The sequence below is a fragment of the Arabidopsis lyrata genome (assembly GCF_000004255.2).
Source record: "Arabidopsis lyrata subsp. lyrata unplaced genomic scaffold ARALYscaffold_7, whole genome shotgun sequence".
NCBI lineage: Eukaryota > Viridiplantae > Streptophyta > Magnoliopsida > Brassicales > Brassicaceae > Arabidopsis > Arabidopsis lyrata.
Window position 1 is genome coordinate 10,329,438 of NW_003302549.1, and position 16,192 is coordinate 10,345,629.

General features: G+C 37.9%; 4 protein-coding genes across 4 annotated transcripts; 1 reads left to right on the forward strand and 3 right to left on the reverse strand.

The window, feature by feature from the left end:
- The first annotated feature begins 1,059 nt into the window (after nt 1-1,059).
- On the forward strand, nt 1,060-4,410 carry LOC9304020 (pentatricopeptide repeat-containing protein At4g19220, mitochondrial). The gene has a single exon (XM_021019712.1). The coding sequence runs from the start codon at nt 1,300-1,302 to the stop codon at nt 4,219-4,221; it is 2,922 nt and encodes a 973-aa protein (XP_020875371.1). The 5' UTR covers nt 1,060-1,299; the 3' UTR covers nt 4,222-4,410.
- Nucleotides 4,411-6,618: 2,208 nt separating this feature from the next.
- LOC9304021 (glycine-rich protein A3) lies at nt 6,619-8,583 on the reverse strand. The gene is made up of 3 exons (XM_002869949.2): nt 8,468-8,583; nt 7,914-8,168; nt 6,619-7,245 (listed from the first exon to the last, which is right to left on the reverse strand). The coding sequence occupies exons 2-3, from the start codon at nt 8,149-8,151 to the stop codon at nt 6,968-6,970; spliced, it is 516 nt and encodes a 171-aa protein (XP_002869995.1). The 5' UTR covers nt 8,152-8,168; nt 8,468-8,583; the 3' UTR covers nt 6,619-6,967.
- A 481-nt stretch (nt 8,584-9,064) lies between these two features.
- Nucleotides 9,065-11,289, reverse strand: LOC110226631 (pentatricopeptide repeat-containing protein At4g19191, mitochondrial). Its single transcript, XM_021018774.1, has one exon. It carries the CDS (start codon nt 11,197-11,199, stop codon nt 9,232-9,234), a length of 1,968 nt encoding a protein of 655 aa, XP_020874433.1. The 5' UTR covers nt 11,200-11,289; the 3' UTR covers nt 9,065-9,231.
- Nucleotides 11,290-11,338: 49 nt separating this feature from the next.
- LOC9306067 (uncharacterized zinc finger CCHC domain-containing protein At4g19190) lies at nt 11,339-14,192 on the reverse strand. The gene is made up of 7 exons (XM_021018775.1): nt 13,905-14,192; nt 13,759-13,821; nt 13,271-13,422; nt 13,031-13,156; nt 12,694-12,895; nt 12,450-12,564; nt 11,339-12,356 (listed from the first exon to the last, which is right to left on the reverse strand). Exons 1-7 carry the CDS (start codon nt 14,139-14,141, stop codon nt 11,473-11,475), a joined length of 1,779 nt encoding a protein of 592 aa, XP_020874434.1. The 5' UTR covers nt 14,142-14,192; the 3' UTR covers nt 11,339-11,472.
- Nucleotides 14,193-16,192: the final 2,000 nt, after the last annotated feature.

Consider the following 16,192-nt stretch of genomic DNA (forward strand, 5'->3'; position numbering starts at 1 on the left):
TTTGATTTCTGCAATCTTTTCTCCAAGAGCAGCAGATTTAGTAGCAATCTCTGAGAGTTTTCCTACAAACTCATCAAGATTATCAGTTTCTTTCATCTTGATCCGATCAAATTCAGCTGTTAGGGTTTGAAGTCGAGCTTCTTTTACTCTGTCAGCTCCTATATGCCTAGTTTTGATAGCATCCCAGACTTGTTTCGCAGTTTCATACTCCCCTACTCGTAAAATCAACGACTCTGGTATAGATTGGAAGATAAGTGCCTTTGCCATATCGTTCTTGTCCTCATCGGTTGTTCCTGGGTCAATAGCCTCCCATACTTTGTTAACCCTGAGCATCGGTTTCATTCTCATGGTCCACACAGTATAGTTTGTGTTATTGAGCATCGGACACCGGATCGATGAGGATCCAATTTCTTTTGGCTTGTCTACGGGAACAAGTTCTGCCATCGTTTGTTCTTTCACGATCTTCGTGTTTCTGATTCAATATTGCTCTGATACCAATTATTAATCAGAACACTTTAGGGATACAAAGACTTGTGATTAACAAAGACTTCTTTCTTTATTATGTTTAAGAAACTTTACTCAAAACTTAAACCTCACAAATCTCTCTTGTTCTCTCAAAACACACACATAAAAACACAACACAATACAAACTATTTATAGGGGTTAGATAACTCCTAAACCGCCTTTACAATTAGGTCTTTGATAACTCCAAATCCTAAAACAAACCGACTTCTTTAAAACCCTTGAACACACCGACTTCAAGCTTTCTTGGGCCTCAAGCTTTTCAAGTTTAAACAACAATAATTTCTACCAAGACATACAATATTGATTAACAATAATGTTAGTTTGACTTTGGTACAAAAAAGGAGCTTAATATGTATTGACAAATAACAATATTAAGTGTAGAAGACACGTGGTAGGTCTAATTTGATGAGCACGAAAGCAGACGTACGTCAAACGTATAGTTAACGACATTTAATGCAGTTAATTTATAAGTAACAACTTATTATTATAATGTGTTCTTAAAAGAAATCAAAACGAAATCGCACAAAAAAAAAAAAAAGAAAAAAAACGAACGTATAATTATTGATTTAATCAAATGATTCATATCGAATTAAACGAAAAGTGATCATTATTAATAATTTGGGGAACATGAAAACATTGAATATAGGCATTGCTTTCGGGAGAGGTAACAGGTACAGTACGGATCTGGGAGACTTTGATTAATTATGTTCTAATTAATCATTGATTAAAATGTTCTAATCCCCAATTAAATCATTTCTCATTTTACGATTTTAAATGAAGAGAAAAAGCCCAATATATAACTTAGGCCCAATAAATACCCAATTCGTCGTTTATACTCTCTTTTGCCGGCGCCGGGAAACTGCCGATGTGTTGTTGGTGATGGTTAAAAATTCAAAGATAAACCTGAGAATTTATTGTTCCGGTCATGTAATCTACTCTCTAAGGCACTCAATTTTTCGCCGGGAATATCGGTCTTCTAATTTTCACTTCAGTAAGATAAAACATGAGCGACACTTCACGTCCTCTGTTTTGTCTCCAGTTACTCCTAGTGTATATAACCTGTTCGACGAAATGCCCAAGAGAGATAATAGGACTGTGGAGGCTAGTTTTATGTTCTTGCGAGATGTACTTAGATCCTTTATGATGAGAATAGAGACAGAGACTCCGAGGAGTATCCATTGTTTCGCTCTGAAGTGTGGTTTCCTCCAAGATTTAGCTACATCTTCAAAGCTTCTAACGATTTACGGTAGAACCGGGGACTTGGTGTCTTCTTTGGGTCTGTTTGGTGAACTGAAAGAGAAAGATGTGATTGTTTGGAACAGTATGATCACTTGTTTGAATCAAAATGGTCGTTACATTGCAGCTGTTGGATTGTTCGTTGAGATGATTCATAAGGGGAATGAGTTTGATTCGACCACGCTTTTACTTGCAGTTTCGGCGTTATCTAGTTTACATCTTTCAAAGAAATGTCCAATGGTTCATTGTTTGGCAATAGAGACTGGTTTGGTTTCGGATTCTAGCTTGTGCAATGCATTGATGAATCTATATGCAAAAGGCGAGGACTTGAGCTCCGCAGAGTGCGTGTTCACGCATATGGAGCACCGAGACATTGTTTCTTGGAACACGATCATGACTAAATGTCTTGCAAATGGGTATCCCAGGAATTCGCTGATATATTTCAAGTCGATGATTGGTTCAGGACAAGAAGCTGATAATGTGACTTTTTCATGCGTTATATCAGCTTGCTCTTGTCTTGAAGAACTTCCTTTGGGTGAATCCCTCCACGGGTTGGTTATAAAATCAGGTTATAGTCCAGAAGCTCATGTCTCTGTGGCCAACTCGATCATTTCGATGTACTCAAAATGTGGGGACATCGAGGCTGCGGAAACTGTGTTTGAAGAATTATTGTGCAAGGATGTTATTTCTTGGAATGCAATCCTTAATGGGCTTTCTGCAAATGGAATGTTTGAGGAAGCATTTGGTATTTTGAAGGAAATGCAGTCGGTGGATAAGATTCAGCCTGATATCTCCACCGTGGTTTCAATAACTTCCATATGTGGTGATTTTTGTTTGTCACGAGAGGGAAGAGCAATTCATGGGTATACGGTTCGCAGGGAGATGCAATCCAGAGCATTAGAGGTAATAAACAGCGTTATTGATATGTACGGTAAATGTGGCTTAACAACTCAGGCTGAGTTTTTGTTCAAGACCACAACACATCGAGACTTGGTTTCGTGGAACTCGATGATATCTGCTTTTGCGCAAAACGGGTTTACACAAGAAGCTAAGAATCTGTTCAGGGAAGTTGTCAGTGAGTATACTTGTTCAAAGTTTAGCTTGTCGACTGTGTTGGCAATTCTTACGTCTTGTGATTCCTCTGATTCTCTCATTTTTGGAAAATCAGTCCACTGTTGGCTGCAAAAGCTAGGGTTTGGGGATAATATCCTTTCAGCTAATTCAGTAATAAACATGTACATCGGTTGCAGGGACCTAACTTCAGCATTTCTTCTGTTAGAGATGATATTCGAAACAAGGGATCTCACATCTTGGAACTCTGTTATCTATGGCTGCGCATCAAGTGGTCACCATTTAGAATCATTGAGAGCGTTTCAAGCAATGAGTCGTGAAGGGAAAATTCGTCATGACCTGATTACTCTTCTGGGTACTATTTCAGCTAGTGGAAACCTCAGACTGGTCTTACAAGGAAGGTGCCTTCATGGTCTAGCTATTAAAAGTCTGAGAGAACTTGACACCCAACTGCAGAATACGTTGATCACCATGTATGGTAGATGTAAAGACACTGAGAGTGCAGTGAAGGTTTTTGGCTTGATCTCTGACCCTAACTTGTGTTCCTGGAACTGTGTGATATCAGCTTTATCTCAGAACAAAGCTGGACGCGAAGTGTTTCAACTCTTCAGAAACCTCAAGTTAGAGCCAAACGAGATCACATTTGTTGGTCTTCTGTCTGCCTCGACTCAGCTTGGGTCAACAAGCTATGGTATGCAGGCACACTGTCATCTCATTCGTCGTGGGTTTCAAGCTAACCCTTTTGTCAGTGCAGCACTAGTGGATATGTACAGTAGCTGCGGGATGCTAGAAACTGGCATGAAGGTGTTTAGAAACTCGGGGGTGAAATCAATTTCTGCTTGGAACTCAGTTATCTCTGCATATGGATTCCATGGAATGGGAGAGAAGGCAATGGAGCTATTCAAGGAAATGAGTAGTGGTAACTCAGGGATGGAGCCAAACAAGAGCACTTTCATAAGCCTATTGTCAGCTTGTAGCCACTCTGGGTTTATAAATGAAGGTCTAAGATATTACAACCAAATGGAGGAAAAATTTGGGGTTAAACCAGTTACCGAGCATCGGGTTTGCATTGTTGACATGCTTGGCCGGGCAGGGAAGCTGAAAGAAGCTTATGAGTTCATCATAGGGATTGGTGAGCCACAAAAAGCAGGTGTGTGGGGAGCTTTGTTGAGCGCTTGTAACTATCATGGGGATACAAAGTTGGGAACAGAAGTTGCAGAAGTTTTGTTTGAAATGGAACCAGACAACGCATCTTATTACATCTCGTTGGCGAATACTTATGTTGGGTTGGGTGGTTGGGATGAAGCTGTACGGCTACGGAAGATTGTGGAGGATAATGCATTGAAGAAGCTACCTGGTTACAGTGTTATTGACGTTAGTGTTGGATAGTGTTTCTTGAAGTTTTCCTATATCAGTGACTAAGGTTAGAGGCTATTTAACTCTGTACAAGATAGAAAATAAGATAGCAAGAAGCAATAGATTCATTGTAAAATCCAAAGTAATAACATTACAGTAAATGTTGAAATCATCAACTCGGGAAGTACAAAGCCAAAAAGAAAAAAGTTACAGATTCTGAAACTTTTATTGCTCAGTTAATAAAAGATGTGGGAAAAAAATACGAAGAAGCAAAACTGATGAAACAACAATCAAAAGCTTGACCAGAAAGAAACATCTGCTAAATGCACTCGGAAAACAGATGGCTGCGTAAAATATCCTGAGTTCATAGATCTTGCTATAAGCAAAAGCCCTTCTGGAATTCGAACAATGTTTTATCCAGCTCATGCCCTTGTATTCTGTGAATCCATAGAGGAAATTAAGAGAAAACAAACATTTTAGATATTGGTTCCATAAAACGTTGTATGATTGAGAAAACATGATTGGATTTTAGAGATCAAGAACCTCGTGGTAGTTGTCCTAATCATCCAAGTAGTAGTATGAGCCTGCAGACTTTTGCTCCCTGTCTTTGGTCGACTCCAATTTGTTGATTCTTGGTCTGAAATTAGTGGGATCCCGTCTGAATGTGATGTTCAGATGCTGCATGGTAACGAAAGACATAAATGGGAATCATTAGCACCAACTTTTGTGTCCTTTTTTCTTGCCCATACGGTGTAACTAAGAAAATAGTAGAAAGGTTGACACTTTTGCCCAGAAATCAAAACAATCGAGAGATAGAAAACAACAAATCCAAACACTTTCAATACAAATTATAGAAGTTTTGAAGGTATATCGATGGCTCAATACAATCCCAGATGTAGAAATCAGCTGTGAATCAATCGGGAAGCAAACACCGATAAGCCCCAAAAAAATTCAAAATCGGTTACATATAAAACATCATCTGACTTGAAATCTAAATCTCCATGGAGGAGAAAAAGGGAAATTGAGATTAGTAGTACCTGAGATGATTGAGAGATTCGTAGAGGAAGATTGAAATGAAAAAGCGTGTGCCGATTCTTTTAAGGAACCAGCGGAGAGCACACGCACTTGATAGTTATGCTTTGCGCAAAATGAAGAAAGACAACAAAAAAGAAGCAAATTTAGGGTTTTCTGAATTACTCTGTTTTCGTTTGACCCGATTCGCTTTTTATTGGGCTTGGGTCGGTCACAGTTTGGTATGAGCCAGTGTTTTCATGCCCGACCCGGACCGCCCGGTCCGACCGGTTAACCCACGACCCGAATACTTTTCCGGTTTGAGTTTAATGCTAATACCCGCCAATTTTAAAACCGGAAAAACCCACAAAATCCTGCCATTAACCCGCGACCCAGTGAACCGGTTGAACCGGCTGGGTATGGGTTTTAAAAATATCATTTGATTTTGGAATAAAATTTAGAGTTTTAGACTCTATTCAATTATTTTTAGAACTCTTTTGTAGTTCTTAGACTCATTTGATGTTTTAGATTTTGATGAAACATGACAGTACCGTTTAAGGAGAATAAATGAAATGGTGAGAGAAATAACCGATATTAGTTGTTTTGAATTCGTGATGTTTTATTAGTTTATTTCTGTTATTGGCGATCTCCTACTATTTTAATATTTGTTACAATTTTAGACTTTTAGTTGGATTTAAAAATTTAATTTGAATTACTTTATTATTATTGTTAGACTTCATATTTTGTAAATATAGTATGAATATTTTTATTTTTATATTCATAAAAACTATATATTCTCTATGAATATTAAATATATTAATTAAATTTTAATCAATTGACCCGTGGTCGAACCCGGTTGACCCAGTGACCCGGTAACCCAGAAGGTAGTCCGGTTCACCGTCCGGATCGGGTTTAAAAACACTGGTCTGAGCATAGCAACTTGTCCGAAAGCCCTTCACTTGTGTAATAAATTGAATTTGTTTTGTCGTTATGAACTTTCTAGTTTCGAAGGAGAAACTTGTAAAAATTGTCTTCCAAAATATAGTTTCTTTACTCTCAAAGGAAAGTATTTTTTTTTTTTTTAGGTAGGCCTCTTAAGGAAAGTTTGTTTGTTTAGTTTATCTGTTCATTTGTGTTAACAAATATTATTTCATGTCAACTATTCAAAAATCAAAATTATTTCAGATGCTAAATTAAAAAAAAAATCAGAACTTGTTCTCTGTAAAAGCGAATCCCTAATCAGAGAACAACAAACTATTCTTGCACGACCTCGAGTCATTGTCTCGTTATTTCATAGAGTGTGATTAAATTTTATATATGCTTTCCTATAAACTTATCAAGTACAGAAGACAACCTTGAAGCACTTTGGAGTTCACAGGACCAAATCAAAAATAAAGGCAAGAAAACGAAGAAGAACAAGATTCAAGGTCAGTATCTACAATAGCATAAATATTTTTGAGAACTCCACCAACATCAGATTATCAAACAGAAGAGATATTGAAAAAGAGAGAGAGAGGGAGAGAGAAAAAGCAAACACAAACTGTCATTACAATACCAAATTTATAGATAAGTTTCAAAGAATCTGCTATTGAGAGATTAAAGAAACCTCTTCTGCAGAGACCATAAGATTTATACTAGCACTCTCTCGAACCAGCAATCTCTAAACCGACATAGTTAAAATGTAATATGTTTTGAAGGGAGATTATTAGAAACATCGGTCAGGTAATGAGACTATACTGGAGGAGAGGATCAAAGGGGTTTTTTGAGATTACTTCCACTTCTTGAATTTGCCTCCTCCTCCAAACATACCATGTTTCCCGTGCTTGCCATGCTTTCCATGCTTTCCGTGCTTGAATTTGCCTCCATGCTTTCCATGCTTGAACTTACCATGACCATGACCACCAAAGCCATGAGCAGGGCCATGGCCATACCCTCCATGTCCTACAGCATGCCCGTAAGGGTTGTGAGAGGCATGACCAACATGGTGAGCTCCATAGGCTGCTGCAGCCCCTGCTATCATGCCTCCGATTCCACCACTAGAATGTCCTGATTAAAAAACAAAAAAGTATTACATGGAGAACCCCAAATTACCAGAACGGATCAAAGAGACCACAAAGTTGTTCATATGATAATTGCTATCGAATTAAAATGTACTTGTACTAGATAGTTAAGGTTAAAACATCAATGTTATCTGAATGCCACTTCAAAAACACCTAAAAGGTTCAATATTTAGACCAATAAACACCAATGGAGCACAAAAAAAGAATACTAAACTCATTTGTCCGTATCTTTCCCACAAAAAACAGGAACAATTAAGAAACTACTGTCCTGTTATCATTTAAACTTGACAAAACGTAGCAGGCTGGTAATCTAGCAAACTACAAGGCCAGTTCTTAGCTTTTATATAGAAAACAACAACACTTACAAACTATTTCCCTATTATCATTCAAACTGACACAGTATTCCCAAAGGATGACAATCCAGAAAACTTGAAGAAAAATCCTTAGCTTTTGCACAGAAAACAGAAACATTTACAAACTCTTGTTCTATTACCATTCAAACTTAACAATATTTAGCAGGTTGATAATCCAAACAAGCTACAAAGTACACTCCATAGCTCTTGCATAGAAACCATCAACATTTACAAACCATTTTCCTATTAACAGCATCATGATACCAAAACTACAAAGAAGAGCACTTTAACGGGATAATACCTGAATGGTGAGCTCCAGGTGCAGGATAGCCAGCAGGAGGATAACCACCGGGTGCAGCAGGGTATGCACCAGGAGGATATCCAGCAGGCGGATAGCCTCCAGCTGGAGGATACCCTTGTGGTGGGTAACCTTGTGGAGGATACCCTCCTTGAGCAGGTGGGTAATGATGTCCTCCTCCTGGAAAACCATGAAACCCTTTGTCATGCTCATCATGATGCTTGTCTTTACCACCTCCCATTGTTTTTCACTTAAAACCTGCAAGATTTAGATACATCATCACCATGGTCAAAGATCAAGCAAACTTAACATTTGACTTGGTCGTTTCAAAACAAATCTGAGACATAATTCTCACTGATCACAACAATCATACACGTTAAAGATATAACACAAAAAATGGATCCACATACAAAAATATCAGAGACCATATTCAGCAATTCGATCATACGAATCCAGAGAAATAGAGAAAAACAAAGCACATAACTACATATGCTTCGATCGATCACGGTTAATACGTAAGATTCAAAGATAAAAGTGCGATCGAAAGGAAAATTTACCGATACGAATTTGCGAAGAATGTTAGAGAATGAATTGGAACAGAAGAACAAAAGCTTAAATGGAGAAGAGAGGGATATATATGGATGGATAGGCTTGTTTCCAAATATTAATTACTTAACGCGTTTACCATTTTTGAATAAGCATTTTTGCCTATTTTATATTTTATTGTTTTCTAGTCCTCGTATTATTATGAAAATCATATGTTAAGCACTCTAGTCTTCAGAACTTCAATCGTGTCTAAACTCCAGATACAATAAACAGTCACAATATAAGCTTCAATACAATTATTTGATCTCTTAATGAGTATTGTGAACTTATGATGCATTGAAAAATAGGTGTTTGTATGGATATTGTGACTATAGTGGGTGTTTAAAAACCTTATAAAAGTATTGGGGTTTCAATGAAAATATGAAAAATTAAAAGGTGAAGCGTATCGTAGTAAAGAAAATATCTACGACGTGGGAACGCGCAATGGACACGGAGTTTTAAGAACATGATTAAGGAAAAATATCTTTTTCTGTAATGTAATTATTTAAAGTGTCTATAAAGTCTTCATCCTTTTAATTTGATAAATTCCAAAAAATATTGGTGGTGAATAAAATAAAGAAATGCCAATAGAATCTGGTCCTCCACAAATCATAATTAACTTTTACTTTATATCTTGTAATATTAATTATTCAAACAAGGAGTGTTGATAACTCCCATCACAAAACTATATCCTAAAAGTAATAATAACAACAAATCCACTAAAAAGTCATTGTCATCAAATGAAAACTTTATAACTCTGTTCTTTGTACACATCTTTATGCAATATTTGTTTTTCATCTCTCGCAAACAAACTCAAACCATTCAGCGTAGAGTATATGGCTTCATTCTCCATATGACCACGTTCTCCTACAGTGAAAGTGTGATTTTTTCCGTTCACTTGAATCACGCTTTCACCTGGATACTTCTTAATGTTCCAGAGTTTCATCATTGATCTGATCCTCGCAAAACCATCCCACATACCAGCAGCTGCATATATGTTTGACATTTCTACATAAGGTGCTGCCATTTGCGGTTCCAAGTTAAAGAGACTGTCAGCCGCTTGCTCAGCTATCTTTACATTACGGTGGATCTTGCAGGCACTAAGCAATGCACCCCATATGCCAGCATCGGGTTTAGCTGACATGTTATGGATGAGTTCTAATGCTTCGTCGAGCTTTCCTTTTCTTCCAAGAAGATCTACCATACAAGAGTAATGGTCTAGTCCAGGACTGATGTTGTATACTTGTTTCATGATGTGGAAATACTCCCAACCTTTTTCTAGAGAACCCGAATGAGCACAAGCTTGAAGGACGGCAAGGAATGTTATGTGGTTTGGTTTATAATCCAAATCTATCATCTTGCTGAAAAGTTCCATAGCTTCTAGGAAGATTCCGTTCAAAGCATATCCAGCTATCATTGTAGTCCATGTGACCATAGTTTTCTCAGACGTGTTATCGAAGATGTCTCGAGCTTCGTCTATACTTCCACATTTTGAGTACATATCAATAAGAGCATTGCAAACCATGACATTATCTTTCTTGCAACCGTACATATCTGCTCTACCATCGATCCATTTTCCAATCTCCAGTGAACCAAATTTTCCACAACCTGAAATGAGGGAGAGTAAGGTAACTAAATCTGGATTCACTCCAGTTTTGGCCATGGCATGAAATAAGGCCAAAGCTTCATCCATATCCCCTTTCTCGGCATACCCACTTATCATCACAGTCCAAGAAACACATGTTCTGGAAGGCATTATGTCAAACAAAAGCCTCGCTGAACAGGAATCCCCGGATTTCGAATACATAGAAATGAAGGTATTAATCGCTTCGATATCTTGATCTGTACCGAGATGGATTGCATGAGAATGAATCAATCTTCCTTGGGTTAGTGTTTGAGGGTTTTGACACGATGCAGCCAAGTTAATAAAGGTGCTCAAATCCGGCTTAAACTCATCACGCAGCATTAACCGGTAGTGACCAAAAGCATCAAATGCTTCACCAAAAACTGCAAATGCTTTGAACACAGAGTTCCAAGACACAACAGTTCTGTCACCTCTGTCAATAGCTTCGAAAACTAACTTTGCTGAATCCAAATCACCACATTTCCCATAAGCAGAAATCCAAGTATTGGAAACTGTAGCTTGTAAATCTACACCTAAACGTATCCCAAAAGCATGCATGACCTTCAAAAGCTTCAAACTTTTTTCAAACGATGCAGATTGAATCAAGGTCATAACAGTCACAGAATCAGGTGGGATCTCGTCGAGCCTCATTTCACGAAATAATGAAAACACCTTATCCGTGTGACCCGACTGACAGAATCCAGATAGCATTGCGTTCCAAGTGGTAGCATCTCTCACAGGCATTCTCTCAAACACCTTGGCGGCATAATCCAGAGAATCACATTTTACAAACATATCAACCGTCGCTGTCCCAACGAAAACATCAGACCAAAACGGAGACTTTATCAAATGGGTATGAACCATCTCACAGTACCCAATATAAGCGAGCCTAGCACACGCCTTCGCCACAAATGGAAAAGTAAAGTTGTTCGGTTCAAAGCCTCCACGCTTCATTTCTCGAAACAGAAGAAGTGATTCCACCGGATCATTTCGATTAACCGCTTCACGTACTTGAAAGTTCCAAGCATTAACAGACGACAATCCAGGAAAACACTTTAACCGTCGGTGAATCAAGGACATGGATTCTCTCTCCCTTTGTCTCCAAATGACTCCGGCGGGAAAGCAACAATTATAAAACGCACCGTTTATTCGTTGTTAATCGTTTTTTGGCTTTATTGCTCCCACGTGGCTAACTGGCTTGTCACGTGATCAAATTATAAACAGTCATAGGCTCATTTAAGCTTCAAAAAGACCAAAATATACAACGACAAAAAAACCAATCGTACATATCTCGCAATCTCATTCAGACCGGAACCATGACTCTTGGTACAGGACAATTGACATAGCATAGACTCACTTTCTCCTTCTGTTAGTGCTGTATCGATACTTACGAGATTCTTCTTCCGATGATAACTCATGCTTCTGCAGCTTCTTTCTACTTCTACGGTTTGATTCCGAATCAGATTCTGCATTCTTCTTGCTTCTGTATCTGTCAGAAAACTCTTCAGGATCTTCATACACATGCTTTTCTTTCCCCTTCACACTCCTGTGATGCCTCTCAGAATCACGATCATCATATCTCGGTTTCCTCTCGGATCTATGACGATTTTCAGACTCCATATCGACGTATCTGTGTCTTCTCTCATCATATCTATGCTCTTTCTCGACTCTATGACGCTTTCCAGACTCTGAATAATACTGTTTCTGACTTTTCTCTGAAACAGGATCGTTACTATGCACTTGCTTTCTCTCCCTGTGATGGCTTTTGTAATCATCTTCTGATCTTTTCTTTCTACTACTATGACTTCTATAATAATCTGAATCATCGGATGAAGCAGATGGTCTATCCACGATTTCCTTCCGTTTCTGGTGCTTCTCGTCATCGTAATGCTTTTCTCTGTGAATGTTCCCTTGGTGGTAAACCTCAGATTTTAATGTTGCAGACGGATCTACATGCTTGGTGTGTCTTCTCCTACTCAGACGGTAACTGTCAGAGTCTGAACCTTCAGAGGAGACTGAGTCAGAATCATAATGCTTCTTGCTCTTGTTCTTAAGTTTCTTGCGCTTCTTCGATCCCCTCTTCTCTCTACTATCTTCTGAGCCTGTTGAAGATTCATCAGTTTCCTCAATAGTCCGAGATGAATGCTTCTTGTGCTTTTTGTTCTTTTTGGATTTTCTTTTCTTATCCGACGACATACTCTTCAGTAATTCGATTGGGATGCTGCCCTCAAGGAACCCTGAGATATCAAAAGAAATTGACATTAAGTAACAATATAAAAAATGAGATGGGATTTGTGAAAAGAAAAACCTTTCTGAATTAAGAAATTCACCTCCATATTCATCAAATATATCTTCAGCGACGATTTGTTGATTTGGATCATCAGGATCAAAACCACCACGAGGAGGACTCAAGCCGGACTTTTGTTTCAACTCCCACTTCAGAGGCTGCAAAAAGTTAGAGAGCATTTCCGGTTAATGATACATAAACCATTGAACCTTCAGTTGTCCATACCTAAGCCAACTAATTAACGAAAGATTCTGAAAGATGGGGAATTAAGAGAAATTAAAACCAACCTCACTGGGATCTGTATGTGCAATGATAGCAGTCAACGGATCATCTCTTTTCAATCGAAGTTCTTCATTTGGCATTACTGCATCCTTTAATGGACAGTCACGATCACCGCTTTGATGCCCAAAGTTTCCACATCTCAGACATTTCACATTACGCACTTCAACTGCAAATGGCTTTACTCGCCCAGGAATACCAGTCTCCATCCTGCACAATTCCAATCATAGTATGTGATGAGAAAAATTTCATTTACATGTTGCAATATTTCCACAATGACACTGGAGCACTTAATGATTACTTAATGATTAACATAATTGCAAGAGTAAAAAAATATGGCAATACCTTGGTGCATTTTTAAGGACCTCAAATTCTTCTTCAGTAGGAAGAGCACGCCCAAACACATCTTTGGGTCGTGGTTTCTTCCTTTCCTGACCTGTGCGGTCTCCCCCGCCTTGTGATTCTTCTGGTCTGCATTGCGCCAGAGAGAAAACAAATTCTTGTCAAATTTCCCCCACAAGGAATTAACTTAATATCATCCTAGCAATAATCTGTCAAACCAAATATCTGTTTCTGTCAACATACCTAGAACCAACATTGTCTTCCGCCATTGGATCCTGAGTTGAAGAACCCTGACCCTTGTGTTTATCATCCGCGTATTCTGCTGCTTTGGCACTTTCAGGATCATAGCCAGGTGGACGAACATACATAAAGCTCACAGCTTTCATCGTTTCGATCTGCCCATTACTCTCAGGGTCAATATCATGTAACACAAAACTAAGTAAAATCGCTAGTTTCACCAAATTTCAATAATTGTATAGGTTTTGACATCTACCTCAGGATCAAAAGAGTTCCAAGAGTTAAGACAATATTTCAAAAGGATTGTGATTGATGAGAGTCAGCAACAAGTGGATATTACAATTCAGTCTAAATATCCGAAACTATCCTCATCAGAATACAGAAACACTAATCTGAAGCATTAGGGCACTAGTGAACGAAGTTGTACAGAGAATTAGAGCTCAAAGCAAGATCTGAATAACATAAACCCTAATCTGGCTGAGAAAAGAACTAACCTTCTCTCTTTCTTTCTTGGAGATGAGAGCTGCTTGCTTGAAGAATTCCTGCTCTTGCGCAAACTGTAAATCCAGAAAAAAAGGAAGTAAGAAAAACACGAATTGAATCAATTAAGAGAAAATGGAGAGCATGTGCGATGATGTACCTCGCGGGCCACTTCTTCGGCTCTGCGATCGTGTTGGGCATGAGTCTGCTCGGCGATCCATTTGCGGCGCTGATTGGGATAAGAAAGCGGATGCCATGGCTTCTGGTTCAGGAAAGAGTGGCTCCAAGCGGTACCGGATTTGGTCTTGTAATCAACTTCTAAGCTACCGCCGGTGACCTTCCCGCCGGCGAATCTCTTGCTCAGCCGTATTCCGCTTCCTTCCCCTTCGCCGTCCATGTCCCGATGTGAAAATTACCCAATGCCTCCGATGTGAAAAAAAGTGTTCGCTTATGCCACCGTTATAAAAGTTATTTCTTTTTTCTTTTTCTTTCTATCGAAAAGGTAGCAAAAATACTTTGAAACCCTTGATAAGTTCCAATAATTACTGACCCAACCATCCTTTTTTGGATTATCGACCCAAACCAACTAAAATATGGGTCAACCACCCAGATCTAAATCCATTCACATCTTTTATCTACTTAAATAAATTTAAAACTTAAAAATAGCAAGGCACGTATTCTTCTCTTCTTCTTCTCTGTGTTTTTTTCTCTTTTTTTTTTTTATTGTCAAAAATTTTCTATATTCTTTAAACACACAAATCTTACTAAAACTCCTTCAATGTATAAACTTCGGCACACATCCCGCTTCCGAACACAGATCCACATTACTCCAAATCATCGGAATCATACCAGCTCTCGCCAGCTCCGATCTATGGCCAAATCAAGGTTTCTACGTCTAAATCCATGATTCTCTCAACTCCACCTATGTCTCCCTTTCTCTGAACGCGCTATAGATCTCATGCTCAGCAACAGTCTCTAGCTTGATCCCATCCTTGAGTCCTTCGAATTCGCTACGCCGGAGCTATTCTTGTCGTGGTTCTTTCACCAGCGGCTCTACCCAAGAGATATTTAGCTCTTTGAGTTTATTCTCTTCGTTTTGATTTCATATCAAAGGCTTTGAAACAAAACGAAGTGGATTTTTCTGAGCTTTTGTACCTCGTCACCTTGGACGCTCCGGTCAGTTTTCCCGTCCAATGAGCCCCAATCGTTTAGATAAGTTGTAGTCGTGGAAGAGATAGCGGGATGGTGATTCAGTACATTGTTGCGTTTTATGAAACTTTTGCTTCACGGATTAGCAAACTCAGCCGCTCTTGAAGCCAAGGCCGTGAAGAGATCATTAAAAAACAGAGAATTGGCTCCCACAAGTGATGAAGAAAGACTCTTGAAAACCAAAATGAACGATTTATACAAAGATCGAAACCTCCATTCTCAGAACTAAAACAGAGATCAATAATAGTCACAAGTCAAGCGTATTTACTAAAATAACTTTCATGTATGCAACTAGTTTTGTAGATACAATTGGTATATCTAGGTACAACTACGTTTCTAGGTTACATACAAGAAAGTAATGATTTTTGGTCCAATTGGTACATTTAAGTATAACTACGTGTGTAAAAAAATTGCAAAAATAAAATAAAATTGGATTATAAATCTCCACCGAAAAACTAAAAAAAAAAATAGAGGAATTAAGAGAAATTTCAAAAATTTTTAACTTTTGAAAAGTATCCAAAGAGATCCCACGTGTGGTAAAGCGGATTTTTGGCGGCGGGATATTAATACAATATTGTGTGTTATAATCATAGTTGTCCCTATATTTACAGTTGTACGTTCATCCACATAGTTGTACTTTGATAATTTTTGCGTATTTTTAGTTGGACCTAGATATACATTATTATGTTGTAGTTGGTCAAATAATTTTTTTCCATTAATTATCATTTATGAGGTTTTCATAGTACAATTTGCACAAAATCATAGTTTTCACAACTTATTAATATCTTTGGCGGCGGGATATTAATAAAATATTGTGTGTTATAATCATAGTTGTCCCTATATGTACAGTTGTACGTTCATCCACATAGTTGTACTTTGATAATTTTTGCGTATTTTTAGTTGGACCTAGATATACATTATTATGTTGTAGTTGGTCTTATAATTTTTTTCCATTAATTATCATTTATGAGGTTTTCATAGTAAAATTTGCACAAAATCATAGTTTTCACAACTTTTGTATTATAGAGAGGGACCACTTACAAAGTCTTCCTTACAATATAAGAAGTGTTTTATGTGAAAACAAGAATATGTATTAAAAAAATTATAAATTTATATTTTATTGATTTAAATTTGTTTTTTTACATTTCAAGATACGTTTGGTATCCTCATTGTTTCATTAAAATAAAATAAAATAAAACATAATTACGAATTACACAAAATGTTACAGTTGTATCATTT

Excerpts from the sequence above, each read along its gene's own strand:
- LOC110226631 (XM_021018774.1), bottom strand. The coding sequence starts at position 11,199 with ATGTCCTTGATTCACCGACGGTTAAAGTGTTTTCCTGGATTGTCGTCT.
- LOC9304020 (XM_021019712.1), top strand. The coding sequence starts at position 1,300 with ATGAAGAGAAAAAGCCCAATATATAACTTAGGCCCAATAAATACCCAA.
- LOC9304021 (XM_002869949.2), bottom strand. The coding sequence starts at position 8,151 with ATGGGAGGTGGTAAAGACAAGCATCATGATGAGCATGACAAAGGGTTT. Across the intron at positions 7,246-7,913 it reads ACCTGGAGCTCACCATTCAG|GACATTCTAGTGGTGGAATC; the intron begins GTATTATCCCGT and ends TTTTTTAATCAG.
- LOC9306067 (XM_021018775.1), bottom strand. The coding sequence starts at position 14,141 with ATGGACGGCGAAGGGGAAGGAAGCGGAATACGGCTGAGCAAGAGATTC. Across the intron at positions 13,822-13,904 it reads CCGAAGAAGTGGCCCGCGAG|TTTGCGCAAGAGCAGGAATT; the intron begins GTACATCATCGC and ends CTGGATTTACAG. Across the intron at positions 12,565-12,693 it reads CACATACAGATCCCAGTGAG|CCTCTGAAGTGGGAGTTGAA; the intron begins GTTGGTTTTAAT and ends AACTTTTTGCAG.